At 46.0% G+C, this 17229-nt stretch overlaps 1 protein-coding gene and 1 long non-coding RNA gene across 2 annotated transcripts in view; both read left to right on the top strand.

Annotated features, from left to right (window-relative positions):
• The first annotated feature begins 1493 nt into the window (after positions 1-1493).
• ANK2 (ankyrin 2) overlaps positions 1494-17229 on the top strand; it is a 536395-nt gene continuing 520659 nt past the window's right edge. The window contains exon 1 of the mRNA XM_040418305.1: positions 1494-1746. Coding sequence (XP_040274239.1) covers positions 1672-1746 — 75 coding nt within the window. The 5' untranslated portion in view covers positions 1494-1671. The remainder of the gene's footprint in view (positions 1747-17229) is intronic.
• Positions 8501-10519, top strand: LOC120989905. The gene is made up of 3 exons (XR_005776340.1): positions 8501-8635; positions 8899-8901; positions 10506-10519. It is a non-coding gene; the product is annotated as an uncharacterized LOC120989905 (long non-coding RNA).

Genomic DNA, 17229 nt, shown 5'->3' with positions numbered 1-17229 from the left:
TCTTTGGGCTGATCTGAGGCCTTATGGGGGTCTTTGGGTTATCTGAGGTCTGATGGGGGCTGAGTGGGGGTATGTGGGCTGATCTGAGTTCTGATTGGGGCTGAGTGGGGGTCTTTGGGCTGATCTGAAGTCTGATAGGGGCTGAATGGGGGTCTGTGGGCTGATCTGATGTCTGATGGGGGCTGAGTGGGGGTCTTTGGGCTGATCTGAGGTCTGATGGGGGTCTGTGGGCTGATCTGAAGTCTGATGGGGGCTGAGAGAGCTAATTGGGGGTCTGATGGGGGCTGAGTGGGCTCATCTGAGGTCTGATGGCTGATCTGAGGCATATACTGTATTTCATGGATCATGGACCTTACAGTTGCAAGAAAAAGTATGTGAACCCTTTGGAATGATATGGATTTCTGCACAAATTGGTCATAAAATGCAGTTTTATTGCCTCGTGTGTTGTGCAAAATGCCACAAGGGGGCCCACTGAGGCTTTATCGCCCAAGGGCCCACATGAACCTGGAGCCAGCCCTACAGGAGTTACCCAGGTTATATCATCAGCGTGGTCCACTATATACAAAAAGATGTTATACCGTATATCATCCTCTTGTAGATAGTGATATACAGTATATAATATATATATATATACACATACATACATACACGCGCACGGTGTGTGTGTGTGTGTGTGTGTTTGTGTTTTAGGGTGCACACCCTAATGCAATAGGCTGCGCACACCTATGGGTCAAACATCTTAAAAGCAAAAAAAGAAAGAAAAGTCCTTGCTTGCGAGCAGAGTCAGAGGCTGGCCAGCCAGGACAAACATATAGCCCTCTCCTATGCTCCATCACCAATCACAGCACTATCAGCATTTGAGGGGGCAGAACATAATGCCTCCATTCACTCCTAGGAAATAGGAAAGGAGTGAGTAGGACAAGATCTGAGCCTTGATGTACAGTAAGGGGCACCTTTTAATTTTTGCTATAGGGTTCCTACTGCCGGACACCTATTGGCGCACCATTTACAGGGCCTCCAAGTACCTGTACAATATCACGGAGAGGACCCCATACAGTGACAGACGGACCCTAGTAACCACCAAACCCCTCCAGCACCCCACACCCACTTTATAGATTGACAGCCCAAGCCTTCACAACCAGAAGAATTCACCACCAATGGTCCAGTCTCCTGTCACATATGTAAGATTATTAGGACCTTCTGAGTCCTGATGGGTGCAAATAGAAGGGACACCAAGGACAGTGCCCCAAATCTGCTCATTCCAGGACACTTGGGGGATTGGCTACACCCCTAGGTCTATCTAAACAGTCCATTCAACTCCTACCAATAGTCAAAAATCATAAAATTGGAGAACCCCTTTAAAGCCTAAAGTTGTAGCACCATCTGCTGGATTCTGAGGATTGAACCCAGTGCAGAAACCGATTGGTTGCCATCCAGTGCACATTGGCACCGATGCCAGTGAGAGAAGCTGTGGAGCAGTGGGTGAGCTCATCCGCAGCCCAGCCTCCTGTATAATCCCAGCAGCAGCAGCAGCAGGAGCAGCACTCTCCCCCCGCGCCTCACTGCAGACTGCCGGGCACTGCCGCCGCCCGCCTATGTAGAAGGGGTCTGACGAGGATTCTCACCCGAAACCTGCCACAGAAGGAGGGAGGGCACAGGAGCTGCAGGAACATGGCCTCTCCCACCTCTGCCGCCTCCACACCGGGGGGTGGCGTGTCTCCCCTCATGCCACCCAGGATGCGCCAGGTGGGTGAATGTAACATTGTATGCCATAGCTATGTCTGGCTGTAATGCTGTGCCCTGTGGCAGCATCTGTATCGGAGCCACCCCTCTCCTCCTAGACTAGGGCAGTGACTTTCCTTATCATTGACAGGATGCAGGTCCATGATCCATGTGTGAACTGGAGCCTACAGCCGCTTATCAGTGGGAAGGTCACATGCCACTTATAGAATAGGCCACATGCTGCAGTGGTTACATGGCGGGTAGTGTGCGCCAATTAAAATGACCTATCTCTTTGATAAATGGGTTGCCTTGCCACGCCTGTGTCTAAGTAACACAGAAATGTTGGCGCTATGGCTACATTAATATGGGGGACAGTTTTACCACTTACGCCATTTTATACGGTCCAGCTCATTTGGGCCATAGCGTTCGTATGGACTCAACAGGTTAATAGCTTTGTGAGGGTACTGCATTCGCCATGCTGGTTCTCCGGGTGCCCAAAGAAACTTTTCTCCTCCCATGAAATATATATATTCCATACTGATAGAAAAAAGCACTGCAGTCTCCTCCAGGTCTACACCACTGATTGAAAATCAATGCACCGCACCCGTCCACCCCTAGTAACAAGGATCCCGACCATCTGGATGTCCTACAGCCCATCGATACGTTATTACCATGCCAGCTGATAGCGGATTACTAGGGAGTGTACTGTAAAAGGGTGACTTTTAGGCTGGGCTTTTATGTCACAGCCATTCTGGGAAGCTGAAGGTGATGTCACCGGTCTGTCTGATGGGCTCAGCCCTGTTCTCCATTCTGCTGGCTGCTGGGCATGTAGCTGCCAGGGGGCCCCTCTGGTCTTTTGTCCCCTAGAATAGCTACACCTCTCTTTAGAATGAATGTAATCCCTGAATGCTAATGATGTCACTGCCATATCTTCTGATGTCATGCTGTAGTAGGGACTAGTATCTGTAGGATAAAATATTGTGTGTATAGGTAGATGCTATGCATTGGCTGATCCCCTTACAGGGGCCGGGCTCCTGCAATGTATCTGCAGCCCTGATGATGATGATGATGATGATGCTAGGAGTAGTAGTGCTTAGATTGTCTAAAATGAATCATTTTGTCATGCCCAGGGATCATAAATACAAAAACAACCCTATACATTATGGTGACATAAGTACAGCGCATCATCCGCCACAAGACCCACCCTGCAATGGAGATCTCATTTTTAGAAACTGGATCTGTATCTCAGTCATGGGTGCGAAGCATTATTATGCAAAAATATATTTGAAAAAGTATATTTGAAAATGATAGCGTCTGATTTCTTTTTTTTTTTTCGATTGAACATAGGAAAAATGAGAAATAGTCATTGGACTATTGAGGAATAGCCGTGGTATCATTACTATCAAAAGGGCGTGCAGAGGTTGTAGACATGCCTACCAGGTAAGACAGCAGAAGCACTTAAGGGTTAGGCCTTATGCACACGACCGTGCAAAATACAGATCCGCAAAATACGCATGACATCCATTTGATGTCCGTATTGCATCCTTTTATTTTTGCTGACCCATTGACTTGGATCCGTGAACGCATTTGGCGGCCAAGAATAGGAAATGTTCTGTCTGTTTGTGGAAGGGACATACAGATGCGGAAAGCAGGTGGAAGTCAGTGGGTCGGATAAAAACGGATGCAACACGGACATCACACAGACATCATCCATATTTTGCAGATCCGTGTTTTGCAGGCCACAGTATACATACGGTCGTGTGCATGGGGGCTTATTTAGACTGGTGTCTCATACAACAGTCTAAGGGCTCATTCAGACGACCATATGAAGGGGTCCGCATGCGTACCGCAATTTTACGGAACAGGTGCGGACCCATTCATTTCAATGGGGCTGCAAAAGATGCTGACAGCTCACCGCATCCGTAGCCCCGCAAGAAAGATAGTGCAAGATAGACAAGAATAGTCATTTTTATCATAGTGCCAGCCACGTGCGGTCTGCAACATGCGGAACGCGCGTAGACAGTATCTGTGTTTTGTGGATCCGCAATTTGTGGACCGCAAAACACTACAGCTGTCTGAATGAGCCCTAAACCCGAATGGTGCTGGAGTGTGATGCGCCAAATATATAGGCCTCTTTCACATGCCAGTGAATCACGGCTGTGTGCTGTCCGTGGTCTCCACGGACCGCTCACATATCCATTGACTTTATGGTGTGTATTCACACATCAGCGGTTTTCCACAGACCGTCGGTCCGCGCTGACACCACTGAAGCAGGCCCTGTTTTTGTCCGTGATTATGGATCCCTCACACACACTATAGTCTATGGGTCTATGAAAACCATGGAGGCAACACGGATGGACTGTTGGTAGGAGATGCTCTGGAAACTAATTTTTAGCCTTGCGGTGTATGTGGAATATAGATGACACACGGAAACATGGACCAAACACGGATCCTTCACAGACATCTTCACGGGTGAACTACAGACCATCTTATCATGGATGTCATCATGGACACAGACGTGTGAAAGAGGCCTTATCGACAGGTGGCATGTCTTCTCTAAAAATTGCAAAAGTCAAAACTTTTTGAAGTTCTGAAAAAAAATTCAAACTTTTGTGTCCCAGTATAGAGCCAGTGATAATTCCCCCCGGGGACCCTTGTGGAGTCCTGTAGGGGCACTGTTATGTTTTGTTATATAAAATGTTGCAAATGACAGGATCCATATTTATTACATAGGTATTAACAGCTGCAACGTTTCCAAGCAGTGCTGACCAGTGATGGCCAGTTCGCCATGTTCGCCAGCGAACACATGCGGGCTGCCATCTTAACTCACAAGTCCGGCGAGGCACAGGTAAGCCCTTACCTGTGCTGCGAGCCGGTCTGAAACAAATGCGTTCACCGGGAGCAGGCAGTTCACGGGCGAACACGGCGAACTGGCCATCACTGGTGCTGATGGCATTTCTCTTTAGATAAGTGGCAGGGCAATATACACACTGCAGATACTGGAAGTTATAAACCAATGCGAAAATAGTTTTTTGGGTTGGAAAACGTGAGCTCATGTATGACACTGCAGAATGATAGTCTTCTAATTTGTCATAAATGTAACATGTTTATCAAAATTTGCAGAATTGGCCACATAAAATTCCAAGTAAATAGTTTTAGAACTGGTCTAAAAACCTGAACCCTGTTAAAACCAGTGACAGTGGCATAGTACAGTCAGTGGGCCAGTTGCCCCACTCCAGGATCAAACTGGGGGTATTAGCATCTCATTGATTAGCCCAATTGAACAAAAGCCACTTACCAATTGTACAAGGCCTCCTGCACACGACCGTAGGTGTCCCGTTGCCGTATTGCAGACCACATTTGCGGATCCGCAATACACGGGCACCGTTGCGTGTGAATTCCGCATCACGCATGCGAATCTATTCACTTCAATGGGTCCGCAAATCTGGAGATGCGGAACGGAAGCATGGAACGGAACCCTACGGAAGCACTACGGAGTGTTTCCGTGGGGTTTCATCCCGTACTTCCGTTCCGCAAAAAGATCGAACATGTCCTATCTTTTTGCGGAACGTCCGGATCGAGGACCCATTAAAGTGAATGGGTCCGCGATCCGCTGCGGCTGCACCACGGACGGTGTTCGTGCATTGCCACAGGGGCGCACACGTTCGTGTGCAGGAGGCCTAAGTGGAAGTGCTTCCCATCTGTTATTTTCCTCCTTCTGGTACATCCCTGTCTAATGCTTTTCGTAAAGGGATTCAGCCGCCTCGGCAATCTAGCAGCAGTTGTTGCGCTTGCACAGTGCAGGTGGCCAAGAGTAAAGTGTAAACAACCATAGTTTAGCACAGTGATGTTACGCCCCCTCTCGCTGTGCAAGGAACTGCACCTGGCACTATTCACTTGAATAGACCCAACCTGCAATTTCATTCACAGCACGTGGCTACGATGCGGCTGCGCAGGGGTTGAAAAGGGAAGGGGACCTAGTCTGGGTACAAGTTTATGCACTTCTCAGATGAGAGCCCGACTAGGTATGTGCAGGTTTAGAGCCCGTGAATGTAAGGGTACGACCACGCGGCGTGGTCGTGATGTGGTCATGATGTGCTTAGGGAATGAATGCGTATTCGGAATCATGCATTTAGGGTAAGTTTTTTTGTCTGCGATCGTTTTGAATTTTTGTGGTTCTTTAGCATTCTGATTAACTTCAAATAGTGACACGTGGTAAAATATTTGGAACATATACCGCAAGAGGCTGCTTAGTTGTATACCCCATGCGGTCAGTTTTACGTGTGGTCAACCCTGTGGAAATCAGGTGCAGTGATCACAACTTTGAAAGTGCCAGGTCTATCTCAGAAACCTGTTATCTCATTGACTTCTATTGGGAAGTGAGATGCTGCGGTTCCTAATCACATCATGACCGCATCACGACCCCGCAGTGTGGTCGTACCCTAAGTAAGAGTGTTCACGTGGAGATTTAGGATGGATTCACACACAGCTTGTTGGAAAAACTCCGAAGTTTTTGTCACAGTTTATCAAAACCAGGAGTGGATTGCAAAGGAATAGGAAATTTAAAGGAAGGACCTAGGGTACTTGCATGCTCTGCATATTGGGGGTGGATTTGCAGCGCAGATTTTTGTCCGGCATATCCGAAGGATGGTACAGTAAGAGCTACTGTAAGTAGATGAGATTTTCAAAATTTCATCACATGTAAATTGAACTGCAGTCTTGATTTCGAAATCTGCAGCGTGTGTGCGCGCAGTGTAAAGGGTTAAATCTGGGGCAAATCTGCAACAAAATCTGTATGTGCCATCAGCTGTTTGTTCTTCTCCCTATTTCAATGTCCATTTAACATCACTGGACGTACATCTGCAACCAGCCTGGTCTACTGTGACGGTTACAGAAAGGACACGCCCCCTGACCTGCCAGTCCTTCACACGACCGTATGGCTTTTTCAGTTTTTTGCGGTCCGCAAAAAACGGATCCGCAAAAAATACGGATGACATCCGTGTGCATTCAGTTTTTTGTGGAACAGAACATCTGGCCCCTAAGGCCCCTTGCAGACGAGCGTGTCTGGATAAGGTCCGGATGCGTTGCGGGTGCGTTGCGGCAAACCCGCACTAGTAGGTACCCAATTGCAGTCAGTTTTGACTGCAATTGCGTTCAGTTGTTCAGTTTTTATCACGCGGGTGCAATGCGTTTTGCACGCGCGTGATAAAAAACTGAATGTGGTACCCAGACCCGAACTTCTTCATTGAAGTTTAGGTTTGGGTTCGGTGTTGTGTAGACTGTATTATTTCCCCTTATAACATGGTTATAAGGGAAAATAATAGCATTCTTAATACAGAATGCTTAGTACAATAGGGCTGGAGGGGTTAAAAAAAAAATAATAAATTTAACTCACCTTAATCCACTTGTTCGTGCAGCCGGCATCTCTTCTGTCTTCTTCTTTGAGGAATAGGACCTTTGATGACGTCGCTACGCTCATCTCATGGTCCATCACACGATCTTTTACATGGTGATGGATCATGTGACGGACCATGTAATGAGCGTAGTGACGTCACCACAGGTCCTTTTCCTGTGCACAGCAAAGATGAAGACAGAAGAGAAGCCGGGCTGCGCGAGCAAGTGGATTAAGGTGAGTTAAATTTTTTTTTTTTTTTTTTTAACCCTTCCAGCCATATTGTACTATGCAGTCTCTATTAGGAATGCTATTATTTTCCCTTATAACCATGTTATAAGGGAAAATAATAAAGATCGGGTCCCCGACCCGAACGTCTCCTAGCAACCGTGCGTGAAAATCCCACCACATCCGCACTTGGTTGCGGATGATTGCGATTTTCACGCAGCCCCATTCACTTCTATTGGGCCTGCGTTGCGTGAAAAACACAGAATATAGAACATGCAGCGATTTTCATGTAACGCACAAGTGATGCGTGAAAATCACAGCTCGTGTGCACAGCCCCATAGAAATGAATGGGTTCGGATTCAGTGTGGGTGCTATGCGTTCACGTCACGCAGTGCACCCGTGCGGAAAACTCGCTCGTGTGAAAGGGGCCTTATAGAACAGTTCTATCTTTGTCAGTTATGCGGACAATAATAGGACATGTTCCATCTTTGAACGGAAATACGGAAACAGAATGCATACGGAGTACATTCCGTTTTTTTTTTGCGGACCCATTGAAATGAATGGTTCTGTATATGGTCCGTATGCGGAACGCAAAAAACGGAACAGAAACAGGAAAAAAAAAGTTTGTGTGCATAAGGCCTCCTGGCCTCCTGCACACGACCGTATGGTTTTGCGGTCAGTTTTAAACGGATCCGTTTTTCCGTTTTTTGTTTAAGTAGTGTTTCCGTTTTAGGTCCATTTTGCTGTTTTGTTTGGTATCCATTTGTGATCCTTTTTTTGCGGATCGGAAACGGAAGCATACAAAAATGTTTACACAGTAAGTGCATAAAAAAATTGAGCTGGGCATAAAATTTTCAATAGAAAAATGGAACGGAAAAATGGAACGGATACGGAAGACATACGGATGCATTCCATAAGTATTCTGTTTTTTTTGCGGACCCATTGACTTAAATAGAGCCACGGAACGTGATTTGCGGGCAATAATAGGACATATTCTATGTTTGAACGGAACAGAAATACTGAAACGGAAGGCATACGGAGTGCCTTCCGTTCTTTTTGCGGATCCATTGAAATGAATGGTTCTGTATACGGTCTATATACGGAACGCAAAAAAAACGGAACAGAAACGTTAAAAAAACCTTTGTGTGCAGGAGGCCTAATGGGGAGATCTCTGGATCCTTATGAGGTACAGGGCTGGTTCTAGCTTTGTTAGACACAGATTGGCATGTACTATGCGATTTTCGTTTTTTACATTAGTCATGGGATAACCCCTTTAAGAGCTCCCCCTGTATAGTTAATTATTCCTTCTGGTGGATATGCCTAGGACCCACCAGTAAAAGTAATATTGGGTCCCAATGTACAGCTACCTGCAAATCTCAAAAACTGCACCAACGCACATTTCTTTTCAGTAGTAGCCCAATGCCTATCCTGTGTCTCAGACGTTCCGTCCTGGAGACCCTGCCTCATCTTACTTTGTTAAATAATGTAGCCAGTTTTTTATATGATCACATAGGCTGGTTGAGATGCCTTACACTGAATATCTGTGTGTAGTGCAGTCAGTGGACTGTTCTGGAAGGGGTGGGGGGACTAGGGGCCCAACTGGTTCAGGGGCCCATGGGGGATTCACCTGCTCCCTTGTTGTAGCCTGTACATATATTACCATTAGTTAATCTAGGTCACTCTGTGCAAAGAATGCCAGAAAAACACCACAAAAAACACAGCCAACAAATACAAGTGCCAAACAAAACTGTTGGCACTTATACAGTTTTTTTAAATTTTTTTAGAGGTAAGCCAGATTTATGTGTGTAATCACCATAACACTAATTTATGCTGGTGGAGTTTGGATGATGCTTTAGGGAATGCTATTAGGGATGAGCTTCTCTCACAACTTTGTTTTCATGCTGTACGGACATCCATCTCTGTACAGCATTAAAATGTATGGGCTCCGGTGAGGTGAAATGAGTTATCACCTCATAATAACTTCGGCATTTGATTATTAAACTGGAAAACCATTTTAAAACAGGTATCCGAATCGGCTAGTCAATGGGGACGGAGCGGCGGCCCGGGGGACGGCCAAATAGCCGCAGGACGGATCCGACATGGTGAACAGCATGTCGGATCCGTCCTGCCGCAAGTGTGAAACTAGCCTAACTCTGCCTCACTGTGTACTTTTCTATACGAACAACATATGTATATCTATAAAAACAGGCCAGAATTTACAATGTCTGATCTGATGGGTCACTTCTTGATAGCTTCTAGGGATGAGCGAAGTGAGCTTCGGATCCTAGATCTGAAGTCGCTTAACCCAAAACTTAGTTTTAATGCTGTACAGAGATCTGTCTCCGTCCAGTATTAAAATGTATGGGCTCCAGTGAGGCAAATTCGGTGAAAAATTTCAGGATTTAATATTTCAACCATTTTAAAGCTTGTTTCCCAAAGTCGGTACTGAAGCCGACTTTGGGAAACAAGCTTTAAAATGGTTGAAATATTAAATCCTGAAATTTTTCACCGAATTTGCCTCACTGGAGCCCATACATTTTAATACTGGACGGAGACAGATCTCTGTACAGCATTAAAACTAAGTTTTGGGTTAAGCGACTTCAGATCTAGGATCCGAAGCTCACTTCGCTCATCCCTAGAAGCTATCAAGAAGTGACCCATCAGATCAAAACATTGTAAATTCTGGCCTGTTTTTATAGATATACATATGTTGTTCGTACAGAAAAGTACACAGTGAGGCAGAGTTAGGCTAGTTTCACACTTGCGGCAGGACGGATCCGACATGCTGTTCACCCTGTCGGATCCGTCCTGCGGCTATTTGGCCGTCCCCCGGGCCGCCGCTCCGTCCCCATTGACTATAATGGGGACGGGGGCGGAGCTCCGGCGCAGCACGGCAGTGCACGGCGAAAGCCGCCGGACTAAAAAACCTGACATGCAGTAATTTTAGTCCGGCGGCTTTCGCCGTGCACCGCCGTGCTGCGCCGGAGCTCCGCCCCCGTCCCCATTATAGTCAATGGGGACGGAGCGGCGGCCCGGGGGCACGGCGAAATAGCCGCAGGACGGATCCGACATGGTGAACAGCATGTTGGATCCGTCCTGCCGCAAGTGTGAAAGTACCCTTACCAGATCTAGTGTAAAGGAAAACTGGCCTAGTTGCCCATAGCAACCAATCAGATTCCACCTTTCATTTTTCAGCGCTCCTTTGGAAAATGAAAAGTGCAATCTGATTAGTTGCTATGGGCAACTAGGCCAGTTTTCCTTTACACCAGTTTTGATAAATCTCCTCACTGTACATAATGTACTGGTATGCTTTGTGAGTGAAATAGACAGTGCAGAGAAAATCACATTGGTACATTGGTTTTGCAGTGTAATGTAGAAGTTGTACCAATTCTGCATGTGAGTGGCAGGTTAGACAGTTGTAGAGTCACATGCACATACAGCAGCATGAGGAACGGAGGCCATGTCTGACAACCGGGGGCATGACTGTGTCCAAAATCCAAATACTCTAACACAGGCTCTTCCCACAACACTTTTCTATCAGGAGCAGATAAAGATAGCCTGAGAATTTCCTCTACTATCTGTATAACAGCACTCTATCGTTTTATATTCTTCTACTGCATTTTAATCCATACATACAGCATTGTGAGAAGCATGCTGCAGTGTTCTGCTATACATTTTAAAGGACATCTAAGAAAATATCACAGCAGTGATTTGCAGAGTGCTTTTGCATTGTATGTTTTGTTCTATGTTGTGTTTTCAGCCATGGCGACGTGCACCTGCGCACTGGGATGTGCTGACTGACCCCCTTTTTTTCCATGCAGTTTGTGCTGGAGGTGTGGCTGTCTGACTCTCCTATTTGGTCATGCACTCCTGATCAGCCTGTTTGCCTCATAGGCTGATTTTAAATTAGCATGAGTATAAAGCTTAGTTTGCTCCGCATGCATGTTGGTACTTGTAGTCCAGCATGCATGCGGAACCTACACCCCCTGAACTTCATAGTCGCTGTCATGGCACTTAACAGGTTGAACTTAGTGTTAGGTTCCCGTCTTACTGAGATCGCCTTGACGTGTGGCAGACGGGCTCAAATAATTTTGTACAAAATGATTAGCCAAGCATCTCTAAGGGTACTTTTACACTAGTGGCAGGACGGATCCGACAGGCTGTTCACCCTGTCGGATCCGTCCTGCCACTATTTCGCCGTGCCGCCGGACCGCCGCTCCGTCCCCATTGACTATAATGGGGACGGGGGCGGAGTTCCGGCGCAGCACGGCAGTTCGCGGTGAGAGGCCGCCGGACTAAAAAGTCGGACATGCAGTACTTTTAGTCCGGCGGCCTTTCGCTGTGCACTGCCGTGCTGCACTGGAGCTCCGCGTCCGGCGGCACGGCGAAATAGCGGCAGGACGGATCCGACAGGGTGAACAGCCTGTCGGATCCGTCCTGCCGCTAGTGTGAAAGTACCCTTATTTATAAGCATAGCAGCGAGGACACATATGAACATGGGACCAACACAGATGTCTTCAGCTGCCAAGTGCACATGGAACAGGTCAGCCAGTTTTTATAGGTACAAATCTGCTGACAGAGGCCCTTTAAAGCCATACATTTTAAAGAACTCTGGCAATTTTTTTCAACATATGATGCTAAGTCACCACCAGTATTTCTTCCCAGCTTAGTTGCATTCATACATTTCGAACCCTTTAAATATGGGTAGCTGTGTCATGTGACCCCCTAGTCTGACAACCAGTCAAGAATTTGCTGTTGTCAGACTTGCTGGTTGCTGCTTGGGTACACAGATCAGTCTCCCCTGTGTGGCTGATTTCCTGTAAATCACAGGATTACATTAGCATCTGTCAAATCCCTCCTGGCAGCTCTTACACACCTTCCCTCCCCACCGAGCTCAGCACTCCTGGTTTCTCTATATTCTTTCCATTCTTTCCAGATTGCTACCAAAGATATTATTTCTGCCTTATCTAAGGGACCTGGAGTGCAGAATGCAAGTCCCTCGTGCACGAATGTATTTTTGGTCCGCATCTAATCCACATTTTTTGCAGGTCGCATGCAGACCCATTCACTAAAAGATGTGGACAGCACACCATGTGCCATATGTCCATTCTGTGGCACCCGCAAAAATATAGAACATGTCCTATTCTTGTCCGCATTACAGACAAGGATAGGACTGTTTTATTATGGCCTGGACATTACGTTCCGCAAAATACGGAACGCTCACAGCCGGTATCTGTGTTTTGAGGATCCGCAAAGCAGGCGACGGTCGTGTGCATGAGCCCTAAGAGGTATAAAACTGACCTGACTCACGGTAACTGTCTCTCCTGTCTGTGTGTACTTTGTGCAGAAGGCCCAGCATATTTCTAGGTGATGCAGCTTCACACTGTTTTCCTCTGCCTCACATGTCTTGTCTCTTATCGCAGACAGTCCAGCATATTTCTAGGTGATGCAGCTTCACACTGTTTTCCTCTGCCTCACATGTCTTGTCTCTTATCGCAGACAGTCCAGCATATTTCTAGGTGATGCAGCTTCACACTGTTTTCCTCTGCCTCACATGTCTTGTCTCTTATCGCAGACAGTCCAGCATATTTCTAGGTGATGCAGCTTCACACTGTTTTCCTCTGCCTCACATGTCTTGTCTCTTATCGCAGACAGTCCAGCATATTTCTAGGTGATGCAGCTTCACACTGTTGTCCTCTGCCTCACATGTCTTGTCTCTTATCGCAGACAGTCCAGCATATTTCTAGGTGATGCAGCTTCACACTGTTGTCCTCTGCCTCACATGTCTTGTCTCTTATCGCAGACAGTCCAGCATATTTCTAGGTAATGCAGCTTCCCACTGTTTTCCTTTGCCTCACATGTCTTGTCTCTTATCGCAGACAGTCCAGCATATTTCTAGGTGATGCAGCTTTACACTGTTTTCCTCTGCCTCACATGTCTTGTCTCTTATCGCAGACAGTCCAGCATATTTCTAGGTGTGCAGACATCTGCAAGCAAGCCTAAGATCACGAGGCACAACGGGGGAACATTTACAAAGACCAGCGATTCAGGCGCCGGTCTTAGTCCATGTCCACTGGCACTTGATGCATAGATTTAAGTCACACCTGTATTTGGCGTACAAAATAATAAATACGACCGGCCGGCCGATCCCCTTCCCCGCCGACTCCACGCTCAGCTCCACGCAAGCTGGGAACAGTGGCAGATTCAGACGGAAATCCCCAAAAAGTGTCATACTTCACATCATATATGACCCCAAATGTGCCTGCTGGAATTGTGTAGAGACACAATCACTGTACTCTACAGCGGTGGAAACGTGTTCTCTGGGGGTTGAATTACATTTATCTGGCAGTCTGATGGATGAATTTGAACACTTATGGCCAGATTTATCATTACATTACTCTACTTTTGTGGAGTGAAGTAGTCGCAAACTTCACATATGTGACTTTTAAAAAAAATGAAAACATTTTTTGCGCGTGTCCTGTTTCTCCACCGGCATCACCACTTTCCGGAAAATGGGGCTTGACAAGGTCAGGGAAGGGGCAGGGCCGGTGTAATGTTACATTACCCTACTTCGTGAGATTTCCCTACCTCCTAACTTAGGGAAAAAAAGTGCAGAGGGTAGTATAAATATCCATTTCGCAAGCGCTGCTAACCCTTTGCTGGAGCTATATGAGAATAGCTCCAGCAAAGGGTTAGCAGCGCTTGCGAAATGGATATTTATACTACCCTCGGCGCTTGCGCACTTGGACATAATTTTTCCCTACCCCCACACTGCGCAGGCGCGGAGATCGGATGGATTTTCACGAGTTAACCGCGCTTGCGCAATGGGCCGTAATATTTCCCTACTTCAGCTCTCCGGCGCAGTGCGCAGTGTCCCGGTGTGCTGCGGAACTCCGCAGTTAGATTTTCCCTAAATTGTCCTTTTGCGCATGCGCAGATCGTCAAAACTAAGGAATGCCTCCACACGTCATTTCCGGTGCGACAGGAAGTTAGGAGGTAGTGAAATCTCATGAAGTAGGGTAATGTAACGTTACACCGGCGGCCACGGCACATTTTATTATTTTGTACATAGACATATTTTTTCCTTCTCTACAGTATTTAAGTTTACATTTTAAAAACAAAAGTGAAAAATATGTTTTTTTTAATTCTAGTTAATTTTTCAGGTAATTATATATACTGTACTTAGACTTTTTATATTTTTGTTTGTCATCCTATTCCATTAATATTCGTATTACATGTCTATTATAGTATAATTAGGTAAGGGCAACCTTTATGACAATGATTGTTGGGGACAACAGTCCTAAGTGGGGGGTGTTTGATGTTTTTTACATTTTTTTATTTTTATGATTTGTCCCCCAAACATGAAATCCCGATTGTGGGACACTGGTGCTACAGGTGCCTCTATTATGTACACAGGGCTTGTTGAGCATTGTGTATGTGAGAACATTAGTGGTCAAAACCTCTTCTCTCTTCCCTTCAAGGTTTTCTCCGGCAATTTCTGACTGGCAGATACCCAACATGCAGCCTGATCACTTGGGAAGCAGCCTTAAAGGGGTTATTGATCTTCAGGGATCTTTCAGGCATACTTCACGGTGGTGGTGACGCGTACAGTGACGTTCAAGTGTAAGGGCTCATGCACATGAATGTATGCTGGCAATCGGGAAGATATGGAGCGGAAGGCCACGGAAGCACTACGGAGCGCTTCCGTGGCATTTCGTTCTGTGCCTTCGCTCGGCAAAAAAAATAATAGAACATGCTTTATTTTTTGTGGTGGGGACAGATCGTGGACCCATTCAAGTTGAATGTGTCTGCAGCTGTCAGCTTCGGCCCCACTGGCGGCACTCGTGTGCATGAACCCTAAGGTACGTGCCCACTGCAGCGGTTTTTATGGGGAGGCTAACCATTTAATACTATTCTCTGTAGCAGAAAAGTGCTTCTTCTACAGTCCAGTTGCAGAAATCTCATGTAATGTGCGTGTAAGGATGCAGTCTCAGCATTATGTAAAAGTTTCAGACTTTCCACAATTAAGATCTTGTGTGATTTGCTGGCTGGACAGAGTTATTGCACTGTAGGAGTGTAGCTAAAACAAGTAACCACTGTAGAGAGCGTGAAATATGTGGCTGAAGTAAAGGGAATCCTTTCATTTATCTGCCCGTCCTTCCTTTTGTCAAGTTTTAAAGAGTATCAGCTGGATGCTTGGCTAGGCTTTGTCCTGAATTTATTGGGAGCAAGAAAGTGCACCTCACTCTATTGATCAGCCATTCTCCAAAACAGCATTTACGTTTTTTGTAGTTCTGGTTTCTAAAGAAATAAGTATGCAGGAATTTCCACAAGGTTATTTCTTTAAGCAAGCCATGCACTTGGTGCCGCCCTCAGCTTGAAGGGAAACTTTCAGATGGGGCATATATTAGTGTTTTATATATATATATATATATATATATATATATATATATATATATATATTTCTTCTTTTTTTTATAGGGAATTTTCTTTACCATGCATACATTTGATCTTTTATTATAAGGGCATCTGCTTGCTAACAGGTTTGTAGAAACAGTGACTGTGACCGGGTTGCAGCTCCACTATACAGTCGTGGCCAAAAGTTTTGAGAATTACATAAATATTGGAAATTGGAAAAGTTGCTGCTTAAGTTTTTATAATAGCAATTTGCATATACTCCAGAATGTTATGAAGAGTGATCAGATGAATTGCATAGTCCTTCTTTGGCATGAAAATTAACTTAATCCCCAAAAAAACTTTCCACTGCATTTCATTGCTGTCGTTAAAGGACCTGCTGAGATCATTTCAGTAATCGTCTTGTTAACTCAGGTGAGAATGTTGACGAGCACAAGGCTGGAGATCATTATGTCAGGCTGATTGGGTTAAAATGGCCTGCAAAGAAACGCGTGCAGCCATCATTGCGTTGCATAAAAATGGCTTCACTGGCAAGGATATTTTGGCTACTAAGATTGCACCTCAATCAACAATTTATACGATCATCAAGAACTTCAAGGAAAGAGGTTAAATTCTTGTTAAGAAGGCTTCAGGGCGTTCAAGAAAGTCCAGCAAGCGCCAGGATCGTCTCCTAAAGAGGATTCAGCTGCGGGATCGGAGTGCCACCAGTGCACAGCTTGCTCAGGAATGGCAGCAGGCAGGTGTGAGCGCATCTGCACGCACAGTGAGGCGAAGTCTTTTGGAAGATGGTCTGGTGTCAAGAAGGGCAGCAAAGAAGCCACTTCTCTCCAAAAAAAACATCAGGGACAGATTGATCTTCTGCAGAAAGTATGGTGAATGGACTGCTGAGGACTGGGGCAAAGTCATATTCTCCGATGAAGCCTCTTTCCGATTGTTTGGGGCATCTGGAAAAAGGCTTGCCCGGAGAAGAAAAGGTGAGCGCTACCATCAGTCCTGTGTCATGCCAACAGTAAAGCATCCTGAGACCATTCATGTGTGGGGTTGCTTCTCATCCAAGGGAGTGGGCTCACTCACAATTTTGCCCAAAAACACAGCCATGAATAAAGAATGGTACCAAAACACCCTCCAACAACAACTTCTTCCAACAATCCAACAACAGTTTGGTGAAGAACAATGCATTTTCCAGCACGATGGAGCACCGTGCCATAAGGCAAAAGTGATAACTAAGTGGCTCGGGGACCAAAACGTTGACATTTTGGGTCCATGGCCTGGAAACTCCCCAGATCTTAATCCCATTGAGAACTTGTGGTCAATCCTCAAGAGGCGGGTGGACAAACAAAAACCCACAAATTCTGACAAACTCCAAGAAGTGATTATGAAAGAATGGGTTGCTATCAGTCAGGAATTGGCCCAGAAGTTGATTGAGAGCATGCCCAGTTGAATTGCAGAGGTCCTGAAAAAGAAGGGCCAAC

This window comes from Bufo bufo, chromosome 2 (genome assembly GCF_905171765.1).
Source record: "Bufo bufo chromosome 2, aBufBuf1.1, whole genome shotgun sequence".
Lineage (NCBI taxonomy): Eukaryota > Metazoa > Chordata > Amphibia > Anura > Bufonidae > Bufo > Bufo bufo.
The sequence above is the reverse complement of the archived record's forward strand: the minus strand, read 5'-3'. Positions and strand labels throughout refer to the sequence as shown.